The 21710-nt window shown below is 42.1% G+C and overlaps 1 protein-coding gene across 1 annotated transcript in view; it reads right to left on the reverse strand.

Annotated features, from left to right (window-relative positions):
- eng (endoglin) overlaps positions 1 to 21710 on the reverse strand; it is a 51053-nt gene that overhangs the window by 22266 nt on the left and 7077 nt on the right. The window contains exon 3 of the mRNA XM_014128696.3: positions 10735 to 10883. Within this exon, the coding sequence (XP_013984171.3) occupies positions 10735 to 10883 (149 nt within the window). The remainder of the gene's footprint in view (positions 1 to 10734; positions 10884 to 21710) is intronic.

Genomic DNA, 21710 nt, shown 5'->3' on the forward strand with positions numbered 1-21710 from the left:
ATTATGTTATAATTAAGTCTATGATTTGATAGAGCAGTCTGACTGAGCGATGGTAGGCACCAGCAGGCTCGTAAGCATTCATTCAGACAGCACTTTCGTGCATTTTGCCAGCAGCTCTTCGCTGTGTTTCAAGCTGTTTATGACTTCAAGCCGGGTGGGTATAATTTGTGGAACGTTCCAACAGGAATCTATTCCAAAAACTTCGTAAATAACAAGGCTGCCAAAAAACAACGCAAACAAAGTTGTATAGCGGCAGAATAAGATACCGAGTAGTGAGTGGTCTATTTCATTACGTTTTTCACTCATCACATTTGTTCCGAAAAATGTCTGTCCTCACTCTGGTTGCCTATGGACAAACATTAAGAATAAGCTACGTGGTGAGTTGATGCCTATTCGGCAGCTAGTTAGCTAGGTTTGTATGCGTTGTTGGTTGGCAACCTTTTACTTTACGTTTTTTGGAACAGATTCCTGTTAGAACGTTCCACAAATTATACCCACCCCTTCAAGCCTGCCAACTCCCAAGATTAGGCTGGTGTAACCGATGTGAAATGGCTAGCTAGTTAGCGGGGTGCGCGCTAATAGCGTTTCAAACGTCACTCGCTCTGAGACTTGGAGTAGTTGTTTCCCTACCTCTGCATGGGTAACGCTGCTTCGAGGGTGGCTGTTGTCGATGTGTTCCTGGTTCGAGTCCAGGTAGGAGCGAGGAGAGGGATGGAAGCTATACTGTTACACTGGCAATACTAAAGCGCCTATAAGAACATCCAATAGTCAAAGGTATATGAAATACAAATCGTATAAAGAGAAATAGTCCTATAATTCCTATAATAACTACAACCTAAAACTTACCTGGGAATATTGAAGACTCATGTTAAAAGGAACCACCAGCTTTCATATGTTCTCATGTTCTGAGCAAGGAACTTAAACCTTAGCTTTTTTACATGGCACATATTGCACTTTCACTTTCTTCTCCAACACACTGTTTTGCATTATTTCAACCAAATTGAACATGTTTCATTATTTATTTGAGGCAAAATTGATGTATTATATTAAGTTAAAATAAGTGTTCATTCAGTATTGTTGTAATTGTTATTATTACAAATAAATAAAAAATTCGGCCGATTAATCGGTATCGGCTTGCGGTGGTCCTCAAATAATCGGTATTGGCGTTGTAAAATCATAATCGGTCGACCTCTAGTCAAGAATGGGTTATAAGCTAGTGAAGTTTACAAAGATAGAGATGAGGAAGACAGGTTATTTATATTCTGTTTTGAACTTGCCAATTAATTACCATAAATGAATTGGTATTTACTTCCTATGTATATCAGTAGGGAGGAAAGGAAGGTAAAAGGTTTGCGGTTGTGAATCCCATTGTTTTGTTAAAATACTGAAGTGGAGGAAAGTACTTAAATACCTCTAACACACAGTTCTGAAGAGGTGCTTTTGGGGAATTAACTATTTATATTTTATCCTGACGTAGCGGTTCTCAAAAAAAAATCTTCTCTAATCTCTTGCTTGTTTTGGAGCTGGATTTTCTTTGCTGCTGGCCTTTTTTCTTTGTGTGGATGAGTGTGTTGAGGAACACAGTGTCTTTTGTTCGTATCTGCTCGCTCTTATTAAATTGATTGTCTGCTGCCTGCTGCTGACAGCATGCATTCCGAGAGGGCCACGCTGGGCTGAGGCGAGGGGCCGACATGAAATAATCGGACCCCTGATGTTTGGAGCTGGTCGGAGGAGACCACCAGTGTATTGTCTGAGGCCTACCACAGGGCTAATACACAAGGCCTCTGCAAGGGCCATGTTCAACACACACAGACAGACAGACAGACAGACAGACAGACAGACAGACAGACAGACAGACAGACAGACAGACAGACAGACAGACAGACAGACAGACAGACAGACAGACAGACAGACAGACAGACAGACAGACAGACAGCTATTGTTTCATTACTCCATTGTTGACATAGTCCCAAAATGGGATGTTTTTTTGTATTTTGAAAGTTACATATGTTGAAAACTTGATTGCTAACAAGCAAAATATTTTGGAAATATGTCAACAATGGACGAATGAAACGCATGTATTTATTTTACCTTTATTTAACTAGGCAAGTCAGTTAAGAACAAATTCTTATTTTTAATGACAGCCTAGGAACACTGGGTTAACTGCCTTGTTCAGGGGCAGAACGACAGATTTTTACCTTGTCAGCTCAGGGATTCAATCTTGCAACCTTTACAGTTACTAGTCCAACACTCTAACCACTAGGCTACCTGCCGCCCCAAATACCAGAAATAGTTTTGGGGTGGAATTTTCCTTTAAGTTTAAATCTTAAGGTTAGCCATTAACACTGATGGTTAAGATAAGGGTTAAGTTTTGGGATAGGCTTAAAACAAAAATCATCTTTCTATTGCTGGATTTGAACATGCAACCTTTGGCACCTGAGGCAGATGCTTATGACTACCCGCCATCTTTGTCCACAACACCTTAGCAAAACCAAAACCTACTTGAAGGCAGTTGTGGGAAAAGTACTCAATTGTCATACTTGAGTAAAAGTAAAGATACATTAATAGAAAATGACGCAAGTAAAAGTGAAAGTCACCCAGTAAAATACTACTTCAGTAAAAGTCTAAAAGCATTTGGTTTTAAATGTGCTTAAGTATCAAAAGCAAATGGAATTGCAAAAATGTACTTAGGTATCAAAAGTAAAAGTACAAGTATAAACCATTTCAAATTCCTTATATTAAGCAAACCAGACGGCATGGTTTTCTTGTTTATTTATTTATTTATTTACTTACTTACGGATAGCCAGGGGTACACTCCAACACTCAGACACCACTTACAAACAAAGCATTTGTGTTTAGTGAGTCCGCCAGATCAGAAGCAGTAGGGATGACCAGGGATGTTCTCTTGATAAGTGTGTGAATTCGACCATTTTCCTGTCAAAATGTAACGAGTACTTTTGTGTGTCAGGGAAAATGTATGTAGTAAAAAGTACATTATTTACTTAAAAAATGTAGTGAAGTACAAGTAAAAGTTGTCAAAAATATAAACAGTAAAGTAGAGATACCCCAAAAAAACTACTTAAGTAGTACTTCAAAGTATTTTTACTTAAGTACTTTACACCACTGCTAAAAGGTAACAGCACTCACTGTTGCCGCTAGTAGCCGGTTTCCACATCGTCTCCCGACGTCCTCGGACATGTATGGACGTCAAATACTGACTTGTATCACGGGTGACCTGGCTGGTGTGTGTGTGTGTGTGATAATAGAAGGGACAATGAGTCTGGTAATACGTCTGATTAAATGATCAGTTGCCCTCCCAACTGTCTATCATCACAGAGTATTAAAGCACACTGCTTGCCTAGTCTTTTTAGCAGTGTCCGAAAATGTTTATCATCAAAACTCCCTGAAGAATACCCTGAAGAATAACTCAATAATCAGTCAGCTGATAGATGCATGTCTTCTTTCTTCTTGGGATTCATGATATAAATTGACCTCTAGTTGCCTCAACAAGTGAAGTGGCCATAGTTTTCTAAGCTAAGTACTTCTCTGACAACTAGACTATACACTTTCCATTCGATTAAACATAGTAGGGTTGATTAAACATACTAGGGTCTTACGTGAGTTATCCTGGTTGCTAGGATTGCTAGGAATCATATTGTTAAATAATGAGTGAGTTCTTGAAAAGCACACAGTATACAGTAAATGTGTGACTAATTTTCCTGTTATTTCACAGTTTATGGGCAACTGATTCACTCAGTTTGAGTCAATAGAGTCAAGGATGTGTCTGTGACTAATATATGAGTCGACAGGATTTACTCTTGCAAATCAGTTGGGAAACAGTAATTTCACTTTAAACCAAAAATCAATGGCCTTTACTAAAGAACTGTCCTCCCTTCTTCTAACTTTGTCCATCACTCTCTCGCTTCACTCTATTAGTTTGAACAATGCACATTGCCGTCCCTGGTCACTCGCCCTTGCTATTTTTGTTCCTGTGCTTTCCAGATACAATTGTTTTCCTTTTTTTTTGAGAGAGAGAGCTTCTTGAGAGCCACTTTTTTTTAAAGGCTTTTGCTGGTGCATAACAGCTTCCCGTTACTCTTTGTCTCTCTCCCCTAACCCGAGCCGGCTCCGACGGTCCAGTCTCGGCTGTGAGCCAAGGCCCTCACACTCGTGCCTGAATGTGACATCAATGGGGTCTTGGCAAGCCCCTTCCCTCCTGCCCTGTCCAGCCCTCCTGCCTTCCACCCCCCCTCTTCCCTCCATCCCCCTCCAAGGCTGAACCCATACACAGGCCGCCAGGCAGCCACACTTCCTATATGACCTCTCCCTTTCCACAAACAGCTTTGTCACTACCTCTCCTCTTCAGGGGGCCTAATATTCCATCATAGTTGTTTACAGTGCCTGGTGGACATTGAGGAATGGTCAGGGTTGTATCCTGGCAGGGGGTGAGGGGTGTTCAGGGGTGATGATGGGAGCGGGGGGAGGTCATGTGAACTCTTGTTTAGGATGGAGGGATTTGTTTTTTGTCTGTGTGGAGTGCATGCAGGTCTGCACTGAAATACTCTGCAAAACCCCAAACTAAACTGCTGAAAACAGAGGGGGGGGGGGGGGGGGGTAGAGAGACAGAAGGGGACGACAACAAATAACTGTTCTCCATCCTCTGGTAGTTTTGCCTTAAGCCAAAGACATACCCCTGCTTTGTGTCTAACGATAAACAAAACCTCAAAATCTTACATTTTCAGCACTGCCCCAAACTGATGCAGTAAAGGGAGTGATAAGGCTGTGTGTGTAGAGAAATGACATGACCCATCACTCTCCAATTGCAAACATTCAGCCTGGTCCCACAGGAGAACATGGAATGTCCACGGGATCACACGGCAGGCTTCAACTCCAGCCTTTGTGTTCCTCCTACTCTCCAATCTTTTCGTGTTTCATAATAAAATAAAATCTAATTTTATTTGTCACATGCGCCATATACAACAAGTGAAATGATTACTTACAAGCCCTTAACCAACAATGCAGTTTTAAGAAAGTACCCTTCAAAAAAGTAAGAGATAAGAATAACAAATAATTAAAGAGCAGCAGTAAATAACAATAGCGGGGCTATATACAGGGAGTACCGGTACAGAGTCAAAGTGCGGGGGCACTGGTGTCTAGGTAATTGAGGTAATTATGTACATGTAGGTAGAGTTATTGAAGTGACCATGCATAGATAATAACAGAGCAGCAGCAGGTTCCAGAGGGAGAGGGGGCAATGCAAATTGTCTGGTTAGCCATTTGATTAGCTGTTCAGGAGTCTTATGGCTTGGGGGTAAAAGCTATTTAGGAACCTCTTGGACCTAGACTTGGCACTCCGGTACAGCTTGCCGTGTGGTAGCAGAGAGAACAGTCTATGACTAGGGTGGCTGGAGTCTTTCACAATTTATAGGGCCTTCCTCTGACACCGCCTGGTAAAGAGGTCCTGGATGGCAGGAAGCTTGACCCCGGTGATGTACTGGGCCATTCACACTACACTCTGTAGTGCCTTGTGGTTGGAGGCCGAGCAGTTGCCATACCAGGCAGTGATGCAACCGTCAGGATGCTCTCGATGGTGCAGCTGTAAAACCTTTTGAGGATCTGAGGACCCATGCCAAATCTTTTCTGTCTCCTGAGGGAGAATAGGTTTTGTCATGCCCTCTTCACGACTGTCTTTGTGTGCTTGGACCATGTTAGTTTGTTGGTGATGTGGACGCCAAGGAACTTGAAGCTCTCAACCTGCTCCACTACAGCCCGTCGATGAGAATGTGGGTGTGCTCTGTCCTCCTTTTCCTGTAGTCCACGATCATCTCCTTTGTCTTGATCACGTTGAGGGAGAGGTTGTTGTCCTTGCACCACATGGTCAGGCCTCTGACCTCCTCCCTATAGGCTGTCTCATCGTTGTCGGTGATCAGGCCTACCACTGTTGTGTCATCAACAAACTTAATAATGGTGTTGGAGTCCTGCCTGGCCGTGCAGTCATGAGTGAACAGGGAGTACAGGAAGGGACTGAGCACACACCCCTGAGGGGCCCCCGTGTTGAGGATCTGCGTGGCGAATGTGTTGTTACCTACTCTTACCACCTGGGGGCGGCCCGTCAGGAAGTCCAGTATCCAGTTGCAGAGGGAGGTGTTCAGTCCCAGGGTCCTTAGCTTAGTGATGAGCTTTGAGGGCACTATGGTGTTGAGCGCTGAGCTGTAGTCAATGAATAGTATTCTCACATAGGTGTTCCTTTTGTCCAGGTGTGAAAGGGCAGTGTGGAGTGCAATAGAGATTGCATCATCTGTGGATCTGTTGGTGTGGTATGCAAATTGGAGTGGGTCTATGGTTTCTAGGATAATGGTGTTGTGAGCCATGACCAGCATTTCATGGCTACAGACGTGAGTGCTACAGATTGGTAGTCATTTAGGCAAGGTTACCTTATTGTTCTTGTGCACAGGGACTATGGTGGTCTGCTTGAAACATGTTGGTATTACAGACTTAGACAGGGAGAGGTTGAAAATGTCAGTGAAGACGCTTGCCAGTTGGTCAGCGCATGCTCGGAGTACACATCCTGGTAATCCATCTGGCCCTGCGGTCTTGTGAATGTTGACCTGTTTAAAGGTCTTACCCACATCGGCTGCGGAGAGCGTGATCACTCAGTCATCCGGAACAGCTGACGCTCTCATGCATGTTTCAGTGTTACTTGCCTCAAAGCGAGCATAGAAGTTATTTAGCTCGTCTGGTAGGCTTGTGTCACTGGGCAGCTCTTGGCTGTGCTTCCCTTTGTAATAGTTTGCAGGCCCTGCCACATCCGTCGAGCGTTGGAGTCGGTGTAGTACGATTCAACCTTAGTCCTGTATTGACGCTTTGCCTGTTTGATGGTTCGTAAGAGGGCATAGCGGGATTTCTTATAAGCTTCCGGGTTAGAGCCCTGCTCCTTGAAAGCGGCAGCTCTACCCTTTAGCTCAGTGCGAATGTTACCTGTAATCCATGGCTTTTGGTTTGTGTATGTACGTACAGTCACTGTGGGGACGACGTCCTTGATGCACTTATTGATAAAACCAGTGACTGATGTGGTGTACTCCTCAATGCCATCGGAAGAATACCGGAATGTATTCCAGTCTGTGCTAGCAAAACAGTCCTGTAGTTTAGTATCTGCTTCATCTGACCACTCTTTTATAGACTGAGTCACTGGTGCTTCCTGCTTCGACATTTGTTTGCACGCGTCTCTGTGTGTGGAGTAAAGGTGGTCTAGAATTGTTTTCCTTCTGGTTGCACATTTAACATACTGATAGAAATGAGGTAAAACTGATTTACGTTTCCCTGCATTAAAGTCCCCAGCCACTAGGACCGCCGCCTCTGGATGAACGTTTTCCTGTTTGCTTATGGCGGAATACAGCTCATTTAGTGCGGTTTTAGTGCCAGCCTCTGTCTGTGGTGGTATGTAGACAGTTACGAAAAATACAGATGAACTCTCTAGGTAGATAGTGTGGTCTACAGCTTATCATGAGATACTCTACCTCAGGCGAGCAAAACCATGAGACTTCCTTAGATATCGTGCACCAGCTGTTGTTTACATAAATGCATAGGCCCCCATCCCGTGTCTTACCAGAGGCTGCTGGTCTGTCCTGCTGATAGAGTGTATAACCCTCCAGCTGTTCCTAATGTCGTCGTTCAGCCACGACTCTGTGAACCATAATATATACCGTTTTTAATGTCCCGTTGGTAGGATAAACGTGCTTTCAGTTCGTCCCATTTATTTTCCAGCGATTGAACGTTAGCTAGCAGGACGGAAGGTATGGGTAGATTAGCCACTCGTCGCCTGATCCTCACAAGGCACCCTGATCTCGTACCCCAAAATCTGCGTTTCCTTCTCCAGTGAATAACGGGGATCTGGGCCTGGTCGGGTGTCTGTACTATATCCCTCCCATCTGACTCATTGAAGAAGAACTCTTCGTCCAGTTTGAGGTGAGTAATCGCAGTGCTGATGTCCAGAAGCTCCTTTCGGTCATAAGAGACGGTTGCAGCAACATTATGTACAAACCAAGAAACGAACAACGCAAAAAAATGAACGAAATAGCATGGTTGGTTAAGAGCCGATAAGATGGCAGCCCTCCCCTTCCACAAACCTGGCAGCGAAGCGCATCACCACATTTCTCTTTCTCAGACCACTATTGGACCTTTCTTGGCAGAAATCTATCTTTGTTCAATTGTGTACATAAAAACATGGTTAAGAACAAGTCAGCATGTTCCAGTTGTTTTCTAGGAGGTCTGCCAGAGGGAGAAGCAGAGGAAGACAGGAAGATTCTTCCAGGATTTATCCATTTAATAGGGTGTTAGGTCATGAGACAAAATCTGGATGCTGAGCGATAATTTTACTATTTGATGCTGGTGCTCACTTTATAAATCATGATATTTTGATAAACTGAATTAAATTGAAATAATTTTGCATAAATATCTTCCTTAATATGTTGTAAATGTCAATGTTGCCTGATTATTAACTGTTCATGAGCATGTCTCTCTGATATCAAGGCGAGCTCCCTCAATCAGTGAGGCCAGAGTGATTTGACGCTTCTGACAACCACTTTTCGCGCTCTCCTGAAAACACTGCTTTCACATTTGTCAATTCAGGAGGTGTTATCTTGTCCAATCATAAACGATTTCAGTACCAACTTGAAGTATACAGGTTGACTGACGTCTGGAAGAAGCTTTGTGGAGCAACTGAGCAAACGCAAGAATCGCCTGAGTGAGAAGGTAAGCAAGCTGTCATCTACACTGTTTGACCATATGTTTTTTTTGCGTTTCGTGAAATGTGCATCTCTACAAAGCTCAGCTTTTCGGGAGAATTTTGCTACTGTATTCTGCTATCAAGATGTCATGCTGATTGTTGAAGCTTACAGATGCTCATTCTGTTTTTGTTTGTTTGATATTAATAGGCCTGTATTCTTGCCATGTTTAACAGATACCTTGCATGTCTGGATGGCCTCTTCTACCCCACTTCTGACCAATTAGTCTGTATAATGGAAGGACACACACACAGTTTATTGGTTTTGTGAAAAGTACAGATGCTCATTCTGTTTTGTTTGATGTTAATAAGCCTGTATTCTTTGCACATTCACTATGAAACCTACTGCACTGGCATCTGCCTGTATGAAATGTTTTATCTTTGCTGCTAATAAATGGGCCAAAGACTCAAAGAATATGTTTGGAAAGGGGTTTGTTGTGTACGCATTTATCTCACCTTTGCTAGAGTAGCTGTCAGGAAGGATAGCCGCCACCGCACACACACACCACACAGCGTAGTCTAAAGCTTCCGTATGCTGCCCAGTCGAAACAGTTCGCACATAGACTGAGTGTACAAAACATTAGGAATACCTTCCTAATATTGAGTTTGCTCTCAGAACAGTCTCAATTCGTCAGGGCATGGACTCTACAAAGTGTTGAAAGTGTTCCACAAGGATGCTGGCCCCGGGTGACTCCAATGCTTTCCACAGTTGTGTCAACTTGGCTGGATGTCCTTTGGGAAACTGTTGAGTGTGAAAAACCTAGCACCGATGTAGTTCTTAACACACTCAAACCGGTGTGCCTGGCACCTACTACCATACCCCGTTCAAAGGCACTTAAATATTATATCATACCCATATACGCACTGAATGGCACACATACACAATCCTGTCTCAATTGTCTCATGGCTTAAAAATCTTTCTTTAACCTGTCTCCTCCCCTTTATTTATACTGATTGAAGTGGATTTAACAGGTGCCATCAATATGGGATCATAGCTGGATTCACCTGGTCAGTCTATGACATGAAAAGAGCAGGTGTTCCTAATGTTTTGTACCTTCAGTGTATATTATGACAGCATTTTGCGATTTGTTTTGGTGTTCGACAGCATTCAGCAGGTTTTTTCCAGCTGTTCGAGCACAGAACCTTTTTTCTTGAACCTTTATCTTTTTTCTTACATCTAACCTTAGTTAGACGTAAAATTGCGCAACTAAGAACTCAGCAAAAACGTCAAAATTAAATACAGATACAGAGTTATCTTAGAGTAATTCAAACTATTTTGAGGAAGTGTACTGGCTATGGCATCTCAAGAGGGACAAACAGTCAATGAGATGAGAGAAAGTGTTTCTGTGTGTGTGTGTGATAGAGATCATTGATAAGAAATTACGAATACGTGCTGACATGACACTGTCAAAGAATGAAAATGAAGTCTGGGGTGAAATAGCAGTGTAGGATTACATTCCTCCTAAGCACTGGTCTTGGGACAGTTACGTCATTTAACGCCCAAATGGCTATAATTGGAATTACATATTGCTATACAATTTGGGGTACAACTTTGAAATCAACCTGTATTCTACACACTTAGCCCCATTCCCCATGCAGGCTGTTGTACGAGGTGGTGCGTTTTCACACTGCTTTGTATAGTGTAAGGAAACCCAGTCACCTCAGGGGAGACCCTGGCTCCATGTTATGTCTGGCATGTGTTTGTACTTATCAGGCTGAGCAGAGGAGGTGTCGGTCATGTTGACTCTCAGCCACATGGGAAAGCTAGCTAATTTATCTGACATCAATCTCATGTGTAAACTAGCCTAGTGTGTTAATGCTCATCTGGAATCAATGAACCTGTGTTTTCAATGCACTGGACTATTCAGAATGAGTGTACTGGATGCATCTAATTCTAGTGGAGGGTTTCCACAGTAGTTTAGTACATACACACAGTACGTAGATTGCCTTACCTCAGGAAGGAAGTGCAGGCTGAGGATGTGCACCTCTTTACTGTCCTTAGTGGTGTAGCTGGTCCAGCAGCCTATTGGCATCTCCCTCACCCTGATCCAGGCATTCTGGTTGTCAGGAACCTTCACTGGCTCACACGTCTGCTGGGATGCTGGGGGAGAGACAAGGGGCAAACCTGGATAAGCAAAGTAGAGAGGTCACACATTCTAGGACCATACATTTTATTTAACCTTTATTTAACCAGGCATGTCTGTTAAGAACAAATTCTTATTTACAATCGTGGCCAAGTGGCTAGAGCCTTGAATGCCATGTTTAAACTTGCAAAACAGGCCTATGCTTATGAATAGGGTTTCAAAAGGAGGGTATATAGCTGGAAACATTCAAGTAACAAAATTACACTGATTTGCCAGATATTGGTGCTATAAAAAGAGATTGAAAATGCAAAGTTTGAAAGGTTTGAAAGGCCCTCACCCTGTTTGACCTAGTCATGAAATTCAGTACATAGGTCCCTCTCCTCACAAGGAACAAATTTGCCTAGGGACCCGCCATGATGGATTTTCCGCCATTTCAAATTTTGTGAAAAACACTACTCTTCTGGCAGCGTGTAACGGTTGTCGTCGGGAATAGAGGACCAAAACGCAGCAGGAATGTGGATGCTCATCTTGATATTTATTTTAAAAGAGAACAACAAAACGAAGACCGCACGAACAACAAAACAGTCTTGTCATGCTCACACAGGCAAAACAAGAAACAATCTCCCACAACACTACACCAAACAATTACCCATATATAGGACTCTCAATCAGAGGCAACGAGAAAGCACCTGCCTCCAATTGAGAGTCCAACCCCCCATTAACCTACACATAGAAATACCACAAACCAGAAAGAACATAGAAATACAAAACATAGAACATAGACCAAAACCCAGAAATAATAAATCAAACACCCTACTACAAAAATCACCACCCCGAACCACATAAACAAAATACCCTCTGCCACGTCCTGACCAAACTACAATAACAAATAACCCTTATACTGGTCAGGACGTGACACAGCGAATGACCCGTCGGCACGAAACTTGATATGTGGCGTCTATGGACAAGGTTCTCTCAAATAATATTTTCCAATCTAGTACCTAAAAAAACATGGCCGCTATTTACTAATAAACATTCATGTGGCTGGCAGATAAATGCATATAAATCAGTCAAGGACATTCGTATTGTAACAAAATATGGTACACATGTTGCAAACGCTGTCAATACTCAACATATGCAAGAACATTCATATTGACCACACGGTAGCACAACTTGATCTGTTTTACTCAAAGTGATGAAATGTGGCATACTGTATGCTCAGGGATATGAGTCCAGCAAACCCACGCAATATCTCAAACACCACTGGCCCGATTTTGACGAAAGTACACTGATTGGCCCAAGGGGGGCGTTGCATCATTCGTGGGGAACGATATGTTTACTGTTGCCTTGCTTTACTATGACAGTATGTATTTGTGGTCAATGTTTTGGTGTCAAACTGGTGTCAGTTATGAAAAATGTCAATATTTGGACGAGTTGCAGAGGTAATTGAAATAGTTGATTAAAGTAAGCTATTTTCTCTTGAACAATATGGCCTATCTACTAGAAACGTATGGACAATATGGTAAATTACTTGTAGTTTTGCAACCCTACATAAAAATAACTGACGATGTGAAATGCATTAGGTACAAGAACATAGGTACAATAAAGAGTGAAAACCAAGGAGAGCTGGTAGAGCTAACACCCTCTATTATGACCATATGAATAATGCATTATGAATTTCCTTGAAATGTTTTATGCATCAACCATAAATACATTAAAACACATTATATCATTAGTAAGATATATTCATACACATTATAGGCAACATACAAAGAGCTCGGTAGACCAGCAATATAATGCATGATCTGAAACACATACTAAATCACCCTCTTGGCTACAGCCTAGACTAGCCTATGGAGGGTGTTGTTTTCCTGTTCTATTCGTCTCTGATTCCTCCACATGCACTCCATCACTCCTGCTTCAGTGACTGTCTATGGGAGTGGAGGAGGGTTGCATGGCAGGTCATTTGGAAGTAGTGCTGCCGTGTTTCTAATCAGGAGATAAAGTAAGAAGTATGGATGCTAAATGGGTGGGAGGGGCTACCGGTCTGATCGGCACGGCTGATAGGTCAAGTTTATCTGGGACCTCACGGCTACATGGGCAACATTAAATCAAGTCCACTCGTCTCCTCCCTACTATCCCTCACTCTCTGACTGCACCACACTGCACTGCAAGGAGTTTCCTCCCCAACCTCTGCTCTCTGTCACACAGACACAAGGGCAGCTGATTTATTGCATGTGAGGCTGTGTGTGTCAGGGCTGAAGATGAAGGGAACCATTGAAATAATGTATTTGCTCTTTTTGTTCCTTTTACTTTGTCCCCTGGGGGAGTATCCTGTTGGTGCTCAATAAATATTGCTCACCAGTAAACCACCTCCTTCTTCAGGAAGAGCAGGGTCAGGTGCTGCGTCCTACCCAATCAACAGTCAGCACAAGGACCAAGTCCCGCCCAGCCTAGTGAGAGATGGGAAATCTGATTGGGGCCCTGATGCCCCCTACCTCAGACTGTCTGTCTCCTGACCCTATTGGATGTGACTCAGATAGTATCATAGGACTGATACAGAGACAACCCTGGTCTGAGAGTCTGAATCCCAATCAGTAGACATACATCTAAACGGAATACAATATCACCACTGACACCCATTATGGAAAGGGATGATATTATTGAGCACAGAGGCAGTGGTGGAAAAAGTACCTTATTGTCATACTTGAGTAAAAGATACCTTAATAGAAAATGAATCAAGTAAAAGTGAAAGTCACCCTGTAAAACACTACTTGAGTAAAAGTCTAAAAGTATTTGTTCACATTCCTTATATTAAGCAAACCAGACGGCATCATTTTCTTGTTTATCTATTTACGGATAGCCAGGGGCACACTCCAACACTCAGATATCATTTACAAACTAAGAATTTGTGTTTAGTGAGTCTGCCAGATCAGAGGCAGTAGGAATGACCAGGGATGTTCTCTTGATAAGTGTATTAATTGAAACATTTTCATGTCCTGCTAATCACTCCAAATGTACTTTTGGGTGTCAGGGAAAATGTACAGTATAGAGTAAAAAGTACATTATTTTCTTTAGGAATGTAGTGGAGTAAATGTAAAAGTTAGAAATATAAAAAGTGAAGTACAGATACGCCAAAAGTAGAACTTTAAAGTATTTTTACTTAAGTACTTCTTAAGTACAATCTTCTTTGGGAAAACTGATGAGAATTTTCAGCTCGTTATGTGCTGATTGATGCTTAAATTCCTCTCATTATACTAATTTGGTATAAGTCAGCAGTAAAGATGAATCGAATACGTCCCCATTTTATAGAGAGATCAGTTATCATTCGGCTGATACTATTCACATTGACATAATTACATTCTCTTATTTAGACCGGTATAATAGTTTAATCTGAGAACTTATTACAAAAGATCAAAACTGTTATGAACACCTAAGAGACAATCATAGCTTCTCAGTTCCAGGGTCCGTTTCTATGCACAAATCATAGCAGAGTAGCAGTGCTGATCAAAGATCAGGTCACCCCTGTCCATATAACCTTATTCATTATGATCTAACTGGCAAAATGAATCCTATATCAGCACTCATACACCGAGACTCTTGAATATGGGCCCACGTCTGAAGACTCAGGATTTTCCGTATCTACAAGGTGCAAAGCATTTGGGGGAGGGGTTGATGGTTGATGAGCGCCATGGAAGGATAGAGAGACAGAGAGGGGAAGGGGGGTGTGGGGGTGAACAGGAAACAACAACTTTTGTGAGGGCAACAGGAAATGCCCTGTTTAGACGGCTGGCCTGATGATGACGGAGAGCCCTGGCAGAGGACATTGTCGTCACCACGAGGGGAAGGGATGGAGGTAGGGAAGGGAGAGAGAGAAGGGGTATGAGTAAAGTCAAGCCAATGCCCACCACACCAACAGCTCTTTCTTTCAAGCGTCTCATCTTTTCGTTAATTAACTCTTTATTTCTTTCCCCACTGTGCAGTGAGAGATCCTCCCTGTCTTTTCTCATCATCCCTCTTCTTCTGCTCTGGTCAAGTACCGGCTTCCTGTTATTCTGCCCCTGTGCTTTAATGTCCACTCAACAGCCAGATTACCTCCCATAAAGAAGCACCGTCTCATTCCACTGTGACAGAATCAACAGCCTGTGACTGCGTCGGCAGGGGCAGACTACTTTGCGTAAATCACCCCCTGGTGTCTGCAAAGCCCACACACAGACACACACACAGACGCACACACCGATACTCCCCTAATCCTATTTACCGGTCACTAAGGATATAAACCATAGTCACACTGACCCCTCTGCCTGACCCGGAAATGCCAACTGCCTCATTAAGCGGTTTGCTGTTAAATGAGCTATAGAGAAGCGCCGTTCCATTCCTCCTCTGTCTTTATCTATTTTTATCAGCAGCGCCTCCAATTTTCTTTTCCAAGATGGTGGTGATTCCCATATAGATGTGAGGGGGAGTCAGAGGGATTTTGAAGGAATCCATCATAATGATTCTAGATGATAGAGGATGTATAGGAAATGATGATGAGCCTCATGCTTCAGTGTTGTGTCACAGTGTTTTTCTGAGTATGGAAGTCCTTGGCTTGAAACGTGTCTGGCCATGTTGCTGAATCTGCCATTCATACCTCTCCTCCTCCCTTGTACTTTTTTTCCCTGTCTGTGTCTATCTCTGGACTGTCCCTTCTTGTCTCATTGTTCTGGTCAACTCCCAAACCTGATTTTGAGCCAAAGAAAATGCTCAATCAGGCATGTGTCTCCTGTCTGATGCAGGGGCGGACTACGGTGGGGGGTGCGGGGGCTCGAGTTAGGAGGGGGAGATTTCTCAATGCTGTAAAGTACACAAAGTTATCCCTCTGACGCAGCTTGGTACATTCCAAGTCTACCATCTGTGGCTGTGAGTGTATGTCTTAGGACAGTAGACCACTGTTTATTTTTTTGGACAGAAATAGTTTGTTTAATATTAACGTTTATACCTAACATTGTGATAAATGTTTAATATCTACAGATGTCACTGACGTAGTAAACAACTAAACAGCAAAAAATGTGTTCTTTTTTATTGGCAATCCTGTAAACATTTTTTGCAACTCTTCAAGGCATACTGTAGGTGAATTAAGAACAAAAACATCCTGTAGCAGAAAAAGCCAGCATGGCTCCTTCCTAGAAAAAACTGCCAGAAAGCAGAAATACTAAACTCATGACTTCATCATCAGCCTCATCTGACTTGGATCGGACTACCAGTTCTTGTTTGGGGGGGTGAAAGGTTCATCGTCAGTATTCTGTAGGGTGGATCTCCCAACTCAGCAGAAAGAGGACCTTGGCTGGAAATAAAAACCCACACAACTCTGACATTAAACGTTATATATTCAAGAGAGGCATTGTGACCCTGCCAGCAACAAGGCACATCCTGGAAACACTGACTTCCTTTATTGAGTCTCCTCGCAGAGTCAAAAGATCAAACCGCTATTCACTTTGACAGGGAGGGACAGGAAATTTGCCAAAACTGACAGCAGTTTTGACTTGTACTATCTTACATTCACCTTTATTTGAGAGGTTATTCACTTTTTAATTTAGACATGAGAATTTGATTTGGGGAATCAACAGAGTACTTTTATTTTATTGCAATTCATGAATACAGTAGTCTGCCAAAAGCACGTCACCTACAACAGGACTTTAACAAGAAATCTTACTTATTGATGACAACTGTTTCTATTTTATTCTAGCAGTAGTCCTTTACTACTCTCACTACAACCCCTTTTCTGACAAAAAATAAATAGGAGGAAACACTTTTTCTTCCATTTTATCTTGGCTCAATATTTACCACATCTTTGGAAGCAATTCACTTCTCTATTTTGTCAACAGTTCTATGTTCCAAAATAAATGTGGTCTGTGGGTAACTTTTTTCCCCACTTACACCCTCATGCCCAAAGTTCTGGAACTGTCATCAAGATGAGTGGCTTGGCTCTCCAATTATCTAACTGCTGTATATTACTGCATCAAAGTACCATAATGATAAGTTACCAATCAACTAAAGCATATTACATGCCATAATATATGTTAAAAACGACAAAATAATGTATTGCCCTGGCATGAATCAATTGTTCTGTATAAAATGTATTTCAACTGGTTCCAAAAATGGTGTCTGCATCACATCTAAACCCCGCCTTATCTGTAAATCTAGGGTAAATCCTGGCAAACACAGAGCAGTGTCTGGGGCTACTGTCTCACTGAGGCAGAGTAAACTGTTTGCGTCCCGGGTCAGGTTGGAGGAGCCATGATGGTGAAGGGGAGAGGTAGGGGGGTGGTCGGAGCACACGGAGGGGGGTGGGGGGGGGTGGGGGTCTGCCCCAGCCTTTCCAGCTCCACACACCTATTGTCCTGGTGTTTCCGCGGCCGCAGACTGAGGCTTGACCATCCACAGGAAGGTAAACAAGCTCTTATCAGCGTTCTGCAGGGGCCCGCAGTGTCCCCTGGCCTCTCACCCCTACACTGCACAACACTACACTGTGCTTCACCTCTCTCCTCCTCTCTCCCCACGCCAACAAAATCCCCAAAGTCTACAAAAAAGTCCCTAATTATCACTATCACTTTTATTACTAATGTGTGTGTGTCTGGTTGTCTGGTTCATCCTTAGGAGCAATTTCCAAATACCTGAAGGTACCACGTTCATCTGTACAAACAATAGTACGCAAGTATAAACACCATGGGATCACGCAGCCGTCATACCGCTCAGAAAGGAGACACTTTCTGTCTCCTAGAGATGAACGTATTTTGGTGTGAAAAGTGCAAATCAATCCCAGAACAACAGCAAAGGAACTTGTGAAGATGCTGGAGGAAACCGGTACAAAAGTATCTATATCCACAGTAAAACGAGTCCTATATCGACATAACCTGAAAGGCTTTTTGGAGAAATGTCCTCTGGTCTGATGAAACAAATACAGAACTGTTTGGCCATAATGACCATTGTTATGTTTGGAGGAAAAAGGGGGAAGCACGGGGGTTGCAGCATCATGTTGTGGGGGTGCTTTGCTGCAGGAAGGACTGGTGCACTTCACAAAATAGATGGCATCATGAGGACGGAAAATTATGTGGATGTATTGACGCAATATCTCAAGTCATCAGTCAGGAAGTTAAAGCTTGGTCGCAAATGGGTCTTGCAAATGAATAATGACCCCAAGCATACTTCCAAAGTTGTGACAAAATGGCTTAAGGACAACAAAGTCAAGGTATTGGAGTGGCCATCACAAAGCCCTGACCTCAACCCTATAGAAAATGTGTGGGCAGAACTGAAAAAGTGTGTGCGAGCAAGGAGGCCAACAAACCTGACTCAGTTACACCTGCTCTGTCAGGAGGATTGGGCCAAAATTCCCCCAATTTATTGTGGGAAGCTTGTGGAAGGCTACCCAAAACATTTGACCCAAGTTAAACAATTTAAAGGCAATGCTACCAAATACTAATTTAGTGTATGTAAACTTCTGACCCACTGAGAATGTGATGAAAGAAATAAAAGCTGAAATAAATCACTCTCTACTATTATTCTGACATTTCACATTCTTAAAATAAAGTGGTAATCCTAACTGACCTAAATCGGGGAATTTGGAAATATGCATTCGTGCAGGTAGCATTCTCCTTCATCACGCCCAAGAAAGCATTTTCACTGCTCCAGAGTCCAATGCCAGCAAGCTTTACACCACTCCAGCCGACGCTTGGCATTGCACATGGTGATCTTATGCTTGTGTGCGGCTGCTCGACCATGGAAACCCATTTCATGAAACTCCCAACGAACAGTTCTTGTGCTGACGTTGCTTCCAGAGGCAGTTTGGAACTTTGTAGTGAGTGTTCGAACCGAGGACAGACATTTTTACACACTACGTACTTCAGCACTCAGCGGTCGCGTTCTGTGAGCTTGTGTGGTCTACCACTTCGACGTTGTTGCTCCTAGACGTTTCCACTTCACAATAACAGCATTTACAGTTGACCAGGGCAGCTCCAACAGAAATTTGACAAACTGACTTGTTGGAAAGGTGGCATCCTATGACGGTGTCTCGTTGAAAGTCACTGAGGTCTTCAGTAAAGCCATTCTACTGCTAATGTCTTTCTATGGAGATTGCATGGATGTGTGCTCGGTTTTATACACCTGTCAGCAACGGGTGTGGCTGAAATAGCTGAATCCACTAATTTGAAGGCGTGTCCACATATTTTTGTATATACAGTATATACACTGCATTCGGGAAAGTATTCAGACCCCTTGACTTTTTCCACATTTTGTTACGTTACAGCCTTATTCTCAAATGGATTAAATTAATGCCCCAAAAAAAAACGAAAACAGGTTTTTAGAAATGTTTGCAAATGTATAACAAATAAAAAACAGAAATACCATATTTACATTTACCTCCCCATCCAAGCGAACAGAGCTTGAGAGGATCTGCAAAGAAGAATGGGAAAAACTCCCCAAATACAGGTGTGCCAAGATTGTAGCGTGATACCCAAAATGATTCAAGGCTGTCATAGTTGCCAAAGGCGCTTCAACAAAGTACTGAGTAAAGGGTCTGAATACTTATGTAAATGTGATATTTCTGTTTTTTATTTGGAATAAATTTGCTAACTTTTCTAAAAAACTGTTTTTGATTTGTCATTATTGGGTATTGTATGCAGATGGATGGTGGGGGGAAAAAAGGATTTAATAAATTTTAGAATAAGGCTTTAACGTAATAAAATGTGGAAAAAGTCAAGGGGTCTGAATATTTTCCGAATGCACTGTATATATTTTTTATTATTTATTTATAATTTAATTTATGGCAGACGAAACATGTCTTGTGAACTAATGTGAACTAATCCATTGCGGAGGCTGAGACTAATGCATTAAGGAGGCCGCGGGGATGGCACAGTCCAAGAAGTGTGGCTAAATTCACAATGCATGTATCTCTCCAGAATGCGCTCTCTCTCGACAATTTGTGCACATTCATTGTTTGCGTTTGATTGTTAGTGTCTATCTATTCCTGATTCCATATATCACCAGTAGTACATTTCCCAATAATTCCTATAATTTCTAATATACAATGTTTGTTTGGTTACGGTCATGAAAGGGAAAAATGTTATGCTCAGATCCAGTGGAAGCGTCATGAAATAGGCCTACCTGATTACTATTTATCACTTGTGCAAATAGCCTACAGCTGTGTCTGTCCCAAGCTCACTGGCACCGGAAACTCTGAGGGCCCAGAATATTTTAAACAATGTTGCAAGTTTGCTAGCAGGAGCTTCAGGCTGACTCAAGGTAATAGTTGATACAATGTTTCAAGTTCGTTGCAGACAGGCCATGTGTAGCCAATTTGATTTATAGGATATTTATTTTTATCAGGATATTCTCTACCTGCAGGCTGCAATGTTTTCATTTGTTGGCTTTATAGGCGGTTTTTACATAGTTGGCAATGGCAATAGAAGTTATCTTTTAGGTTTGTATAATTTTCCTTTAGATTTGTATAGAATTAGGATTAACCACATGACAATGATTGTGAGATACGTAGACCTTATTATAAATTAAATGAAACTGTTCCATGAAAATGTGCACATGAAAACATAACTGGCACGCATATCGGTAGAAATGATCAAATAAACTGGCATTCCACATGAAAATGGTTCCAGATTCCTCATGTAGCCTATGACCGGCAACTTCAGCAGTGTAAAGGCAGAATCTGCGAAACCCAGTAGGAGCAGGAGAAGGATGGTCGGGTCAGGTAAAAAAATAAAAATTCTGGCTCTCTTGATCTCTGGCTCCCTCGAGTCATTTGTGTCTTATTTCATCAAATAGTGTGCTTAAAGCATCAGAAAAGCTCAATGCATTGCCTACAGTATATCGTAGATTTTCTTAAAACACATATGTGTCTATATATGGTAAAATTTCAACCAGTCAATTGGGTTGAAAGAACAGCCGACTTTTGGTCGACCAAGATTTTTTACATTGGGGACAGCCCTGTTGTGTGTGTACGCTCACGCGTGTGTGTGGTTATTTAGGTGTGTTAATGGAATTGAGCTGTGGTAGAAAAAGAACCCGATTGTCATACTTGAGTAAAAGTAAAGATGGCTTAATAGAAAATGACTCACATAAAAGTGAAAGTCACCAAGTAAAATCCTACTTGAGTAAAATTCGAAAAGTATTTGGTTTTAAATGTACTTAAGAATCAAAAGTAAATGTAATTCCTAAAATATACTCAAGTATCAAAAGTAAAAGTATAAATCAATTCAAATTCCTTATATTAAGCAAACCAGATGGCACCATTTTCTTATTTTTTTAATTTACGGATAGCCAGGGGCACGCTCCAACACTAAGACATAATTTACAAACGAAGCATGTGTTTGGTGAGTCCACCAGATAAGAGGCAGTAGGGATGACCAGGAATGTTCTCTTGATAAATGTGTGAATTAGACCATTTTCCTATCAAAATGTAACGAGTACTTTTGGGTGTCAGGGAAAATGTACAGAGTAGAAAGTACATCATTTTCTTTAGGAATGTAGTGAAGTAAAAGTAAAAGTTGTGAAAAAATATAAATAGTAAATTAAAGTACAGATACCCCAAAAAACTACTTAAGTAGTACTTTCAAGTATTTTTACACCACTGGCATTGAGGATGTGAAAGCTGGTCTGTAGACAGCTTGTCTTCATATATAATTGGCTTTGTTTACACCTCTTGTCAGATATCTCCTCATGTCAGAAGTAGTACAACAAATCCATGGAGGGCCTATGGCTCACCCACACACACACACACGTATCTCTTAGAAGCTTGAGAGCTGTCTCTCAATTCATCTTTATGGTTTGTCTGTCTGTTGCTGTTCCTAAGGCAA

This window comes from Salmo salar, chromosome 11, assembly GCF_965601325.2.
Source record: "Salmo salar chromosome 11, fSalSal1, whole genome shotgun sequence".
Lineage (NCBI taxonomy): Eukaryota > Metazoa > Chordata > Actinopteri > Salmoniformes > Salmonidae > Salmo > Salmo salar.